At 39.9% G+C, this 14,683-nt stretch overlaps 1 protein-coding gene across 1 annotated transcript; it reads right to left on the reverse strand.

The window, feature by feature from the left end:
• Positions 1-48: 48 nt before the first annotated feature.
• LOC112569885 (isoleucine--tRNA ligase, mitochondrial-like) lies at positions 49-14,680 on the reverse strand. Its single transcript, XM_025247938.1, has 23 exons — positions 14,315-14,680; positions 13,183-13,305; positions 12,111-12,270; positions 11,662-11,810; positions 10,979-11,028; positions 10,532-10,641; positions 10,157-10,247; positions 9,798-9,913; positions 9,439-9,605; positions 8,742-8,832; positions 7,947-8,092; positions 7,460-7,620; positions 6,302-6,404; positions 5,775-5,868; positions 5,383-5,491; positions 4,821-4,923; positions 3,669-3,794; positions 3,299-3,430; positions 2,588-2,694; positions 2,097-2,251; positions 1,583-1,764; positions 1,216-1,360; positions 49-876 (listed from the first exon to the last, which is right to left on the reverse strand). The coding sequence occupies exons 1-23, from the start codon at positions 14,540-14,542 to the stop codon at positions 713-715; spliced, it is 3,012 nt and encodes a 1,003-aa protein (XP_025103723.1). The 5' UTR covers positions 14,543-14,680; the 3' UTR covers positions 49-712.
• Positions 14,681-14,683: the final 3 nt, after the last annotated feature.

The following is a 14,683-nucleotide window of genomic DNA, read 5'->3' on the forward strand; positions in this document are numbered from 1 at the left end:
ACGTGTACCTGATGCTGATGAAAACCAGGATCCCTGAAATGAAAATAGTTGGCACTTAAAAAATATTTATTTGCTCAAAATAATTAGCAGTCTGTCCCTTAGATTCCCATTCATCACAGACTGGTGCTCAAGACAATGAAATGTTTAACTTAATTGCATATTGGGTTAAGGGGTAATATGTGTTTCCTACTGTCATTATACTTGAATCGTGCACATCCATATGGAAACCACAAAGACTGGCATAATGTTGAGGTCAGGAACCTCAGGTCAAGCCTTTATATACGTCCCAGTGTCTTCTTGTTCCATTGTTTGCTGGCAACATACAGTAGCCAGAAACAATGAAGCTGCAAAAGGTTATCAGACCTTGACATGTTTTCCATACTTTGCTCTTTCAGAGTTTATAGGAGGAAAGAAATTTCTCACAGCCCTCCTGCTTTGACAACAGATGGTGTCAAAGATGGTGTCAAAGTGATATATTCACATGTTCATTTTTGACTATCTCTTGCAGGTTAAATTTTCCATTTCCAAGTAGCAGGTAGCAGGAATGAAGTTGGCTGGCACCATCCACTGAAACAATCTTGATTAATACTGGAAAACTCAAAACTGCTGTTTCCAAATCTATACTAACCATTTCTCACAAAATCCTGCAAAGCATTTTTTTTATTTCGTCCATAAAAGTCTTCATCATTCTTGAAGGTCAGAGACAAACCACTTAATTGGCCCAAGCTTCTCCCAAGACCTCCAGGCATCGTTCACATGGGGAATTGGATGAGTGTGCAGTATAGCGCCGGCATCGTTCACAGATGTGGTTCATGGCTGGCACAATGATTAGTTTGTATTCCTCATGCTTGGCTTGAAATGTTTTGGATGCATCATCTGCAAAAAATATAGATGCCAGAAAGATAAGCACCCACAATATTTTAATATGCAACAAGAAATCTGTGAACTCTGAGCTGGAAAGTTTTAGGAAATTCAGACTGGGATTTGACACAAAGGCAAAACTGAGTTTGCACTTCAGTTAAGCAGTAAATAATAATTAGTACATGAGCGCTTAATAAAAAAAGAAATGCCATGTTAGACAAGTTTATGATCAGTTTCTAAATTTACACCACAGCGTTGGCTTGATGGAGAAAAATTAGTAAAAAACAAAGTTTACAAGAAGCAAAAGCAGTAAAAAAATAAAAAAAAAAAATTTGAAAGGTAGAAAAAAATTACCTGGAAGAAAAACGTCAGTTGCACCTTCTACAATCAGTGAATCCTCAGGGATGACAGGAGGATGATCTTCCAATATGCTTGTGTGCGATGTTTGGAAGATTTCACAGAGTGGCGAAACACATGAAGTGACCTCCTTTTGAAGATTCTGTTCAAATGCAGTGACTGATCTATAGCCTAATGTTCTCTCTTGATGTTGCATATCTATTGTTTCCTTGCTGTGTAATTTATATTTAAACTAATTTTGGAAACTTTATTTATAACTTTTATTGTAACAGGTTAACAGTAAGAAATGGTAAATCCATTGCCTACAAAAGTAACACTACATAGTTTTGACACAGGAAATTTCAAAAATAAGAAAAAGAGGAACCTTGAGGAGGAAATGAAGAAGTCTGGTGGCACAAATGATGACATCATATTCCAGTGTGTTTTCTGTCCCCAGCGTATCCAGAAGTTTGTTTCTCATGGCAAAGACAGGCATAAACTGATGAAACAAAGCTGGGTCATACCAGCGTGGGTCAGCCTGTATCCACCCACCATAGAACAGTCTCTCTAGGAAACAAAATCAGTAGACGAGTGTGCTACAACCAGCAAAGCACCGTGTAATATGTCTAATTCATTAATGACAGGTGCAGGGACTACATTTTTGAAATAACAATAATCCGCACTTTCACACAACGTTGCTTGCATGTGTGATCTGACCTGTCCATGGTCAAAACACCATGACTCAGGTACGCACAGCTTAATACTTGTCACCTAATCATCATAGCACTACAACAAAATTATGTGAGGAGTTGAAACAGGATTATGCATGAGATACTGTGGCAAGATAAAATGTGAGTTGTGGCAAGATCATCTATAAGGTGTGGCAATACTGCCTTTACCTGTGGTTTTTGTAGCTGCAGGCATATGTTGGTGGACCTCTTCCATCAAATGAGGCAAAATGGGAGCAGCTGCCACAATCAATGTCCGCAGCAAATGATATTGTGTGGTTTGACAAGAACGTCGCTCTAATCCATTCTCAGCTCCACAATAGCTCCTGCACATAAAGTGGCGGAGACATGTGTAGTGTGGCAAGAGATGTGGAATGTGTACATTGTGCAGGAGACATGTCAAGTATGTAGTGTGGCATGGGATGGGGAAAATATTTAGCGAGCAGGAGACGTCAAGTGTGCAAGATGATAATGACAATGATCAATTTTATTTGTCCCAGCAGGCAATTTGAACATGGGAAGGTGCTCTAGTTACAAACAAGATGATTGTAAATATTAAAGCACAATGGTTGATGTGAGTCTTTGGTAAAATGTGTTCACATGTGAACACCAAATGCAATGTGAGCAGCAGGTCAGACTCAATAAGTTATCCATAAGCTTACCGATCACGCGTGGTATGAATGTGAACACCTGACACAGTTACGTTGACAAACTTCTCCAACACTTGTAAGACCTTACTGTAGCTGTACTCCTCATAAAACTTCTCCACCTGCGGAGCACAAGGGAATATATATTAGAATAGGTGCACGCATAAAAAGGCACCTGCACAGCACAACAAGAGCAGGATAAGGGAATGTAGATGAGTGAGAGTAGGTGCACTTTGCCACACAAGACAATGAAAGAGTGACAAGACACTCAGAAGAGACCATTTATAAATATTAATTGATATAAAAGGCAACATTAACAAGTTTTTAAAGTAACTTCTAAGCTGACTGCTTCACAGTGATATTTGCCTCGGCATAAAACAGCAATCCCCTGCACCTACCTCGTTTTATCACTATTACTTAGTGTAACATGTCACTCATTCTACTGTAATGCATCACTATTACTTAATGTAACCTGTCACTCTTACTCGCTGTTGTTACCTGACTTTTGGGCAGGTCACTCCTGCTGCTTCTACATGTACTTTGATCCACTGAAAACAGCTCTGTGCAACCAAAGAACCATCTACATTGTAGAGGGGAAAAAAACTGAGCTTCCAAATAGAATTCGCCTACCCAGTAAACCATGACTGTAGTTTACATACTCAACAGTCACCGAGGTTTATATACTCAGTAAAGTATGACTGGGATTTACATACTCAACAAAGTTACCTGCTCAGAAAATTCACGAAGAGTATGCAGCATCAGGCGGTCCTGGGGTAGGAGCTGTTCAAGTGGCACTGCATGCTGGGAAGGATCAAAGTCACAGAGACTTCCAAGCAGGTAGCGCAGACACTTTCGTACCTTGTTGGACAAAACTTACTTTGACTATCTTACCAGGATGATCAAAGATGATTACATACTACTACCAAAAAAAAGAGGAGACACATCTAGCATCCCATTGAGCACCTAATGGGAAGTAAACACAGCTGAAGGAAAATTAGCTCTCATGCACTCCTCTTTAAAGGGAAACATTATAAAGCTTGTGCCTGTCACACTGTTGTGGCTTTGCATTTCTGGAATGACTCCTCATGGTACATACCTTAAAGAGTGCCTCACTAAACTGAGCCAGGATATTGGGGCCAATCATGATGTTGTTCTGAGTGTGGGTGTGAGCTACCCACCAGCGCAGCACCTCCACCCCATATGCTGGTTCCACACTCTTGTCCTGTGTCAAGACAATGCATGGCATCACAGTCACAATTAGGTTGTTGGACAATAGCATGGTGCCTAAATGTTGATGTAGTAAACTTATGGTCAGTGAGGCTGGACTGAAAGTAACAGTTTCCCCACCCACCCACCCCAAAAAAAAAAATAAAATTACAAATAATTTGATGAGTAAAATTGAAATTGTTTTTCCTTCTGCTAGAGATGAAAAGGTTAAAAAAAAAAGAGAAATTACACAAGGGTCTGTTACTGAACAGCTTGCAAGTTAACAAGATGTAGGCTAGTCTGCTGCTGAGAGGTGCAATAAACTTTGAAGGCCCTGTTAAATACTTTCTAAGAATTGTGCAAGGCACTGTATCCTGAATCTCCATCTTTGTCACGGAAGCACTGATACCTATACAAGATGCAGGGGGTAAATGTACATTTACCCATACCATCAATAACAGCCTCTGCATCCATAAGACTGCACATTAGTTATACATGACATGAACACTAGTAACACAATATATGCACACATGACAAGTATACCAGTGACCAACAAGTACACTAGTAACAATACATACATACTAGTGACAGCATGACAAGTACACTGGTAACAGAATATATGCACATTAGCAATACATGACAAGCTAATGACATGTCAAGTACATTGGTAACAAGATAAGATAAGATAAGATAACTTTATTGTCCAGCAAAGGAGATGTGTCTTCCAGCATGCAAGCAGTCAGAGAGAAAATCAAAAACATCAACAATAACATCAGCAATGGCAGAAGTGAGCACACACACACGCCCGCATCAAAAGTACAATACACCAGTTTCCATGACTACATAATAACAGAGATGGGATTACGTCATCCCCCTTGTGTGTAACACGTCAGGTTCAGTCTACTAGTCGCTTATAGTTTTTTGTTTGTTGAGAGCAGAGATGGCCGATGGAATGAATGACCTTCTATAAACGTTCTTTCAGAACATATTTACACCAGTGACACATGAGAAGCACACTAGTGACAGCATGAGATGTACTCACCTTCCCACCATTGATGACTGTCTCTGGATCCACAACATTGCCAAGTGATTTGGACATTTTCTTGCCTGCCTCATCAGTGGTGAAACCATGTACAAACAAAGCTCTGTTGAATGAATCATATTAACTCAATCAGTAGGGATGAATCCATGCAGCTGAGCTATAGCTATGAAGACATTTGCATCTACAGTTATACAGGAGGAGTTAAACAATGCAAGCCATCAGTTTTACAGAGTCAAACATGCAGTCTTGTTAAGAATACATGATTTTATTATGAACACATCTCTTCATGCTACCATCACCATCACCCATCATTGGTCACAGCTTGCAGTCTGCAATGTACAGTGCATATATTGACAGTTTACAGTTTATGTAAACATGTTTTTATAAGCATGTTTCCATATTTTCGCACATGAAAATTAATCTGAAGCACCATTGTTGTTAAGAGTTAAATCACTTCCAATGACGCTGCTCTGAAGAAATTTTAATAAGTATGCGTTATGTAGGTGAGTATATGTCCAGTTGGTGAGCTGCATGACAGAAAAAAAACTTCAGCATGAATCACCTATATGGTGCTCTGTCTTGTACAGCTACACTGGTCAGAAGGGATGTCTGAAACCAGCCACCAAACTGGTCCAAGCCCTCCAGATACAAGTCAGCCTGCTGACCAACATCTAAAACAAAGGGCAGTAATGTGCTGGTCACCTTTCAACCCACTGTGTGTGCATGCCTCTTCCCCCAACCCCCACATATTCGCTTTATAGACTCTCATACACACTTTCTTATATTGTATGCTGGATGTATATCTCTGGACTGCTAGCAGGGGAATTTTCATACACACACTCTCTCCTATTGTATATATATATATGATGCATATCTCTGGGCTGCTTCCAGAGGAATTTCCTGTTAACTTTTGGAATGAGGCCAATTCTCTCTCTCTCTCTCACACACACTTACCTTTTAAAACAGTAGCCCAAGAAACTCCGCTGTCAAACCATATGTCAAAGATGTCACCTCCTTTCACATAATCATCTGGTGAGCCTTTACCAAGCTGTAAGGCATACAGTCACATACACAGTCACATTCTCAATACAGTTCTCCATGCATACTGGCACTGTGCCTCTTGACACACCCACTTCCTAGCAGCTCAAGTGGTATTGTCCTTTGTGTCCAACTTATTATAAAAAATGACTCTGAAATATACATCTGACTGGCCTTTACAAGGTGGCTGACTGTTCTTATTTTTAAAGCATGGGTGAAGAGGCAGCACAAACCCATGTCATGCATATGTACACACTGGACACCTTAATATGAGTTATAAATACAATACTGCAACTGCAAAAATGAATTTTTTCAAACAATTTATGAGAGAAGACCTGGTCCATAAATAATTGCTTCCAACAAATAGTTCTCTTAAATTTAAACAATCTGACCTCAAAATTGTTTTTGTAAAAAAAGCCCAAAAAACCCGATCGATCACTGACCTGTGACAAGATATCAGCTGACAAGAGTTCTGGTACCGACATAGTCCACCAGGCATCTGCACCATGTTTTCTGATGATTTTGCAAAGACCATTTACTGTCTCTCTGCATTTATTAAAGAAAAAAATTAATGAGACTTTTATATATTCAGAGTAATATTAGGTCATAAAAAGCCCAAAAGATGGGAAAATAATTTTTTTTTAAGCTTTACAGTGCTTGCCCCAGAATAATATGCCTTGAAACAGCTTTAAACTCCTGTGAGCTAAAACAACAATTTGTGAAATCATTTCTATCTTATCTGCTGGGAGAAGAATAAACACACATAATTCCCGAAAGCACAGTCAAGGAGACTCTTGCAAAATGATTCACAGGTAAAGAAGAGAGGGTGGGTGATGCTGAAAACTGTTAACTCACGCCCCAACCAGTGGTCGGGCATTGGATAGTAAGGGCGTCAGGCCTAAGGTCATCATGCCCTTACCCTGACCTGATGTCATGACCCAAAGTTACCCTGACCTGATGTCACCATGACATGAGCAGCCCGGTGGCGCAACGGTTAGCGCCTGTCACCAATACAGTGAAGGTTGGCTGCCCAGAGTTCATTTCTCGTCTCGGGCACGCTGTTCTTTCTCTGCACGTGGCATCTGTTTACGGGGCTGGCTGCGTTGCCGTGATATAGCCTCAGTTGCTGGCACGGCGTAAAACACCAAATCCCCCCCCCCGTCACCATGACATGTCCCTTCAGTCGGTCAGTCGTCCTTTGACCGGCACCTACTTTTAGGGGAGCATATGGGTAGAAGTGGAACCCACCACTTTTGCCTATTGTGGGCGATAGTCAGAAGTCCTGTACAGGACGACCAGTCCAGTCTTTAACATTCATGTCTGTTCTTCCTCCGGCCACTGCGATGTCCTACCCTCCAAAGTACCTTGAAGGACAGTCTTTGACAGGGTGTCATGCCAGGTCACATGGCCAAAGAGCTTACCATGCTTGATTGTTGAAAGTAGAGGTTCCTGGTGCCCTACAAGTGTCAATATCTTGTCCCTTCTGTTTGCCAGACAACATTCTGGAATCTCTGTTACATGAAGTTGTCATCCCTGCCAGGTGGATTCAAAATGTGAAAATGAGGCTTACCTGGCAATCAAATTCCATAAGGAATACTTACCTTGTGATCAGGGGCTCCTTTGTGTCTCGATGATAAAAGACAGGGATAGGAAGTCCCCACACACGCTGGCGGGAGATACACCAATAAGGCCGCCGCTGCAGCTGTTGCACCATGCCATGCTCTGACTGGGCTGGAATTATCTGAACATCTCCAAGACACCTCTGGATCAAAATACAATATATCAAATCCTGCAGTTTCAAGCCTTTTTATACTTTTTTATTTTAACTTGTAAAAAAATAGCTGTCTCTAGTATCTTATCAATTGGGATGCATGAGAAAGATAATGAATGCAAAAAAAAGTATATATTGTCATACAATTGGACTTAAAGAGACAGAATTATTTAAATAGTTCCCACACATTCATCATTTCAAACCCAAACTTTCACAATAAAATCAGAGGGACAGGTATGTTTAGGAATCATCCAGCCTGTTCTCAAACCATCACTTTAGAATGATCTGTACAGGGTTAGTCAAAAGCTATGTCTCACCACAGCAGACTCTTTCAGCTTCTGTGTATCAACAAACCATTGTTTGCTAGCTCGAATGATGACAGGCTGTTTAGTCCGCCAGTCGTAAGGATAGCTATGCACATAGGGCTCAACCTTGAGTACATTTTCTCCAAGTAGACAGATGACTGGAAGAAAGAGAACAATATGCCCGTGAATGAAGACTACAGACCATAAAAAGAATATTTGTAGTTCTAAAAGGTCACAGTCGTGTTGTTTAGCTCTCTGAGATCTCTGAGATCTAGGCACCAAGACTAACACATTTATGCCAACATTTCAACATTTCAATGTGTAAGATGCATATACAGACATTCACTCTATCTTTGTATCATTTGGCGGCCCAGTGGCGCAACGGTTAGCGCTGTTAGCGCCTGTCACCAATACAGTGAAGGTTGGGTGCCCTGAGTTCATTTCTCGTCTCGGGCACGCTGTTCTTTCTCTGCAGGTGGCATCTGTTTACAGGGCTGGCCGCCCTCCGCCAAGGACGGTCCCAAGCCCGGCTGAAAAAGGAGGAGGGTTGGGCGTGGGGCCAGCACCCCCACCCCGTAAAACAAATACTTGCTACCGAAACATCGACAACAGTTACTGTAGTCGATGGCCTATGCCCCAGGAGGGGTGAAAGGGCCTAAAAAAAAAAAAAATTTGTATCATTTATGTGTGCATACATGCATGAATTAAATGTGTGGCGATGCAACTGAACATAAACACAGTTTTTACAACTTTCCTTCCAATTAGAGATAAAGGACAGCAATAAAAACAATCAATTTTGGGTCCCACCTGCCTCGTCAGCATCTTGTCCCACAGTCTTCCCATCCAGACCCCAGCCCACCCCTTCTTTGTACCGTCCCAACTTGTCAACACTGCAGGTCTGGAGAAAACACAAATGTATTACAACTTACAGATTACAACTATTTGTTTAGATAAAAAGCCTTTGAAATACTTCCATCTATGTATACACATATGTAAGCATACATATATATATATACACACATTGTACAAACTCGCACACGTGCATGAGCACACATGCATCTGAATGCATACAAACATCCTGCAACTAGTGACAACCATCTACTCACTCCAGCTTTTTGGAGCTCCAACAGACATCACTTTTAAAAAAACCATCTCCCTCTAACTGATAACGACCCATCTGTACATCAGTTTTGACTCCACCCCTCTGACACAATTCTTCTCAATCTGACACAAATCCTGATATTACCCTTCTCTGACACTGCTCTAAACACCACTCCTAATTGACAATAGTCTTGAAAGCACTCCTCTCTCACACTAATCCAAACAACATTCCTTTCTAATTGATATCAGTCCTTAAAGAACTCTTTGACAACACTTCTTTCAGTTCACATCAATCCTGAGAAAAAACACTATACATGAGAACACTCCTTTTTGTCAGTACTCTTCTCTGACAGCACTCCTCTTTAACTGACAGCAGCCTTTGTTGACTAAAACTTTTACTCACCACAGGCAAGTGATGCTCAAGAGCAGTCTGGAAATCCTCATGGCCATGTGCTGGAGCTGTGTGAACCAGACCCGTCCCCTTTCCCTCCTGTACATGGGAACTAGGTAAAAAAGGCAACTCCCTGGCTGTTAGTGGGTGCATGTATGTGGCGCCCTGAAGACAGGTACCTGTAACATTACAGATGGTGTAGTTAGTACATCAGTGAGACAACAAAAGGTCTTAAAAGAAAAACTCACCAAAGACTCATAATGACAAACAGATTTTTTTTACATGTATTTTAACTTCAATACCTGATGTCGCAGACAGGAAGAAACAAGTCTCTAACACAAATTTTAGCTCACTACTGTCATAATTCATACCTTCCAGGCTGTTGAGCAACAAAAGTTGCTTCCCAAGAATTGTGGGCAAAGTATGGGCAAACTGCTCTTCACACAGATACACCTCATGTGAGTTCTGGTCTTTGAGGAGGCTATATCTATTGTTCAAATCATAAAACGAAGTAAAAACTGAATATAAATCATTCTCTCTCTTGGCATGGTGCGGCTAGGTAAATTGTCAAATTTAAGTCTTTTTTCAGCCTGTCATTAAACATGTGTGCATATGTATGGCTTTCTACAAAATCTGACAAACTATTGTGTGAGGTATGTCTGGTTTTCCACAATGTCTGATAAGATACAATACCATTGTACTCTGCTTTGTAACAATCTCCTGTGCATACCTCAGAGAATTGCTGTAACAAATGGCCTCATTGAAAGGCAGTGTCCAAGGTGTTGTGGTCCATATAACAGCTGACACAGAGCCTCCACACCCTAAAACACATGACACATGTCTTCTCCACTAAACTTTACACATATTCAGTACTGTTAATTCCTAATTTTGATGAAGCCCCAATCATTCTATTTGTGCAGCCTCTTCTTATTGAACCAAAAAGGAAAATGCCGAAATGATTAAACATTTATGGAAAATAAAAGTTGTTTTTATGTTTACATCATAAAATTTAGATTAAAAAAAAGAATCACAGCACAAAAATTGCAGCAATATGTCTTTGTCATTTGGTTGCAGAAAAAGATGAACAGGAACTAAAGGCCCATACCTGTTCCATCTCTCAGACTAGATGGGATGTTATTCAGAGGGAACTTGACATACACAGACTTGCTTTGGTGGTCTGATTTATATTCTAATTCAGCTTCTGCAAGAGCAGTCCTAAAACCAAATGAATGATATAACGCTATGTATTGTCAGGTAAAAGAAATGGCCAGATTCAATGCACATCAGTATTACATTTTTGTAAGTAATATGAACTACACACTTAGTCACTTAGGAGTCTTCAAATGTATTGCAACGACTTGTTGGTTAATACAAATGTTCTAATAAAATATTAACAGAGTAAGAACTAGTACCAGGACTGCCAAAGTTTGGTTCAGGTGTCAGAAGTATCATCAGTGCTTTGTCAAGATTTGTTCAAATCAAAAGGTGCCTGACACTTGATAAAGAGAAGCTTGAGTTCTAATTAGCAGGAGGCAAGCTGAACAGAACTCACCCAGACGATGGTGACCAGAAGACTGGCATATACCCTTGGTGGATCAGACCCTGCAAAAGCATTCACAACTCATGAATAGTGAAGATCATCTGATATTATTGATTACATGACTTCTTGCTTTTGTGCCCATAACGCTAGTCTTTTTCACACCCTTTTGCAATATTATGTTACTCTCAGCTCTTGTTCTTGTTTTTGTTATTTGGTTCCTCTTTGTGTTTTCAGTATTTGATTTTATTCTTTGTTTAGTACGGTTGTTTATATATGTTTTTATAGCTCATATGTTATTTGTTTGTGTTCCTGTCCCTCGTATGCTGTCCATGTTTTGTTCTTGTTCTTAAGCGCTAAGAGCATGCTTCCTAGGATTGTGATTATGCATTTTACAAATGTGGCTGGGTTTGGGAGCAAAAAGACAAATTTCTGTCTTGGACTTTCTCAGACAGACAATAAAGTTTGATTTGATTTGAACCCTTGCAATACCCCTAGAGGTACGTGTACCACCAGATGAGAACCGAGGGCTTAGAATACAGTAGTCAGGGTTAGATAGTTAATTAGTTTTATACCATGTCAGCAAATGAGGCTATCTTATGGCGATAGTCAAGGTTAGAATCAAATGTATCAATGGCACTGCACGCATATAAGCACAAAAATACTATGCCTCAAAAAAGCACAAAAGGTAGAACCACCTTTTCAAAGAGCTGATGGAAGATATTTAGCTGGGTCACTTGATACTCAGGACTCAAGGTCATATAATAGGAGTTCCAGTCAGCCATGATGCCCCAGCGCTGAAATGACCGTCGCTGCTCTTCTATTGCCTCTTGAGCAAAACTGCGAGCTGCACATTATGTTACCATGACTACCATAAATATATCATTGCACATCAGCACTGCTAACAAGGACTACTCAATCTCCAACAACAAAGCGTGCTGAAACAAAAGCATGCACATCCATAGTATGGTAGTTGATAAGCTGGCTTAAGTCAGTAACATCAAGACTAAAAGACTAAAAGAAGTGGAACACCTCTGTGAGTTTTCTTGATTCAGCTACATCATTTTGACTTCACTCCCCATCCCCAGATTCCAAATAGTGCATTGCAGAGAGACCAAATGTTTGATCAAACATGCTGCCATCTGACCTTTTTCTCGCAGCTGCAGAGATGTGAATTCTTGTAACACCTGGCGAGTCTCTGCTAAGGCTTTGACCTCAATGGGCATGCCATGACAGTCCCAGCCAGGTACATAATGTACACGATGACCACGCAACAATTTGTATCGAATGGTGATGTCTTTAAGTATCTGGCAAGATGAGGATGTAATAGGAAAGAGACAATGTCAAAAATGATGGAGAAAAAAAAAATGAAGCAAAGTATGTGTATTGCTACAAACATTAAAACTTTACAAAAATTTTAAAATGATTAAAAATCTATGTAAAGCAGTTCCTGATTTCTTACGCACTGTCAGTACACCACATAAAGAGATTCTCACACACACACACACACACTCTCTCTTGCAGTAATCCATGAAAAAATTATCAAACAAAAATTCAAGAGACACCACAAGACCCATGGTGCTTTATGGGAACCCCATGTTTCTATCTCCAGGCAAGCCAATTTCAGGAAGTACGTCCCTTACACATGAACACATATACATCCAAACTGTAAAGTCCATGCTTATAAGGTCAAAAGTTGCTAAAATTATCTGATTTGATGTCAACTATCATCTATGGTCTAGAACAGGGATGCCCAACCTACGGCCCGTGGGCCATATCCGGCCCGCGACACGGTGCCATCCGGCCCGCGAAACTTCTGCCCACAGTGCAGCAAATCGGCATGTTAGTAATAAAAAAAAAACCCGAAAAAAAAACCGAAATAAGGGAACAAGAAGTATTTATCCCCACGTAGGGGCGTTTCCCAATCTTTTTTTCGATGGACGAACATTTCGGTTCAGTGCTCCAACTTGGTGTCTCTACGATGAGGTCGGACATTCAGAAGTTGGTTTCGGGAAAACAACTTCAAATATCCCACTAATTACTATATAATTAATGGTAAGTACAACTTGTTTCTAATAAAAATGGTATCTGCTCTATTTTTTTTTCTTTTTTGTATTTTTGCGGTGAATTGGCCCGCGACACGGCTTTCCGAAATAGATATGGCCCGCAGGCCGAAAAAGGTTGGGCATCACTGGTCTAGAAAGTTGAAACAGGTTTACCTTGTTCACTGCATGACCCACATGTGTTTTACCATTAGCATAGGGAGGACCATCATGAAGAACAAAAGTTTTCTCCCTTTTTTGTGAAGCCTGCCATTGGTAAAGCTCATCAAAGCCACATGTCTGAAAACAGTTACACAATAAATGACAAATTGCCACTGAGAACGCCACTGAGAACAAGTTAAAATCAATGTGACAAAAACAACAGAAAAAAAAAGGTTTTAAAACAATATTTAAGCCACTCACAGATAGGGTGTAATTTGGTTTGAATATATGAGTAAGTAGTTGTGTTTGAGAGGCACCAAAATTAAAAGATTCTTGAGTGCAGATGTAGGAAACAAAAATTAACTGAATGTATCTTTCAACACATTTGGACCTTGTATAAACTCTAACTTTATTACTGATGCCCATGAAAACATTAAAGCAATGATTACAAGACCATGTAATAAATGTATTCAAATCAGCTGTCCATGAAGTACACTTGTTTGTCTTCAGTCATAACTTGTTTTCTTCTTTTATTCTTTAGTTGTTAAATTAAAAATTAATCTTTCTCTTGATCACTGAACAATTACAAATGGTTTACATCTGGATAGGAAATTTTATGATACAGTGTATTATATAGATTACCCAACAAACCACTATGTCATGTTTCAAGATTATCTGCTTAACAAGTTAATGAGCAGAAATGAAATAATATATGTGTCCCTATGTTTGGACTTCATTCTGTGACTGTGTTACAATCATGTTCTGTATTGGGTTCCGACTTATTTTTTTGTCACTTATGGCACGGTTTGGTGGTACACATTATTTCTTCTGAAGCTATAAGTCTAATGTGACATTTTCATTCGCAACCAATTAAACATATTATGATAAATGAAATGAGTGTTAGTCATACAATTATGTAACAATGCTTACTGAAGCAGGTTGTCAACACAGACGTGCAAATGGGTGAACTACAAAGTCATAATCAAAAAAGAGCTGTGCTGTATCATCCATCGTAATCAAATCAAATCAGACTTTATTGTCTGTCGAGGAGACCCAAGACAGAGATTTTTCTTTTGCTCACAAGGGCAGGCATACATACTCATACAGACATCTAACACACACATAATAACTACTATCTGTAACTTACTCGTTGGATTTCTATCTCCCTTTTAGGTGCAAGTCCATCACGTACTGAAAGAGGGAAAGATGTTTTCGGCAAATTTAACGTTTCGCTGTACCGCTTGCTCTTTGGCTGTTTCTTGGTTGTTTTGTCATGCTTATTTCGAACAGGGACAAGCCAAAAAATTCGTCTGCACTTCAACAAACGGTGTGTATTAGACACACCTTGAACAATAGTACTATATGTAGAGTTCATTTTTCCCCATAAGCCCTAAATATTGACAAGGATTTTACGTGGCACACTTTTGTGTCTGAAAAATGAAAGATATCGCTCATCCTTTGAAAACTTTTCCTCGTGAAAGCATGACAACAGTGTAGGAAACCATATTGCAGTACT

The sequence above is a fragment of the Pomacea canaliculata genome, linkage group LG8 (assembly GCF_003073045.1).
Source record: "Pomacea canaliculata isolate SZHN2017 linkage group LG8, ASM307304v1, whole genome shotgun sequence".
Lineage (NCBI taxonomy): Eukaryota > Metazoa > Mollusca > Gastropoda > Architaenioglossa > Ampullariidae > Pomacea > Pomacea canaliculata.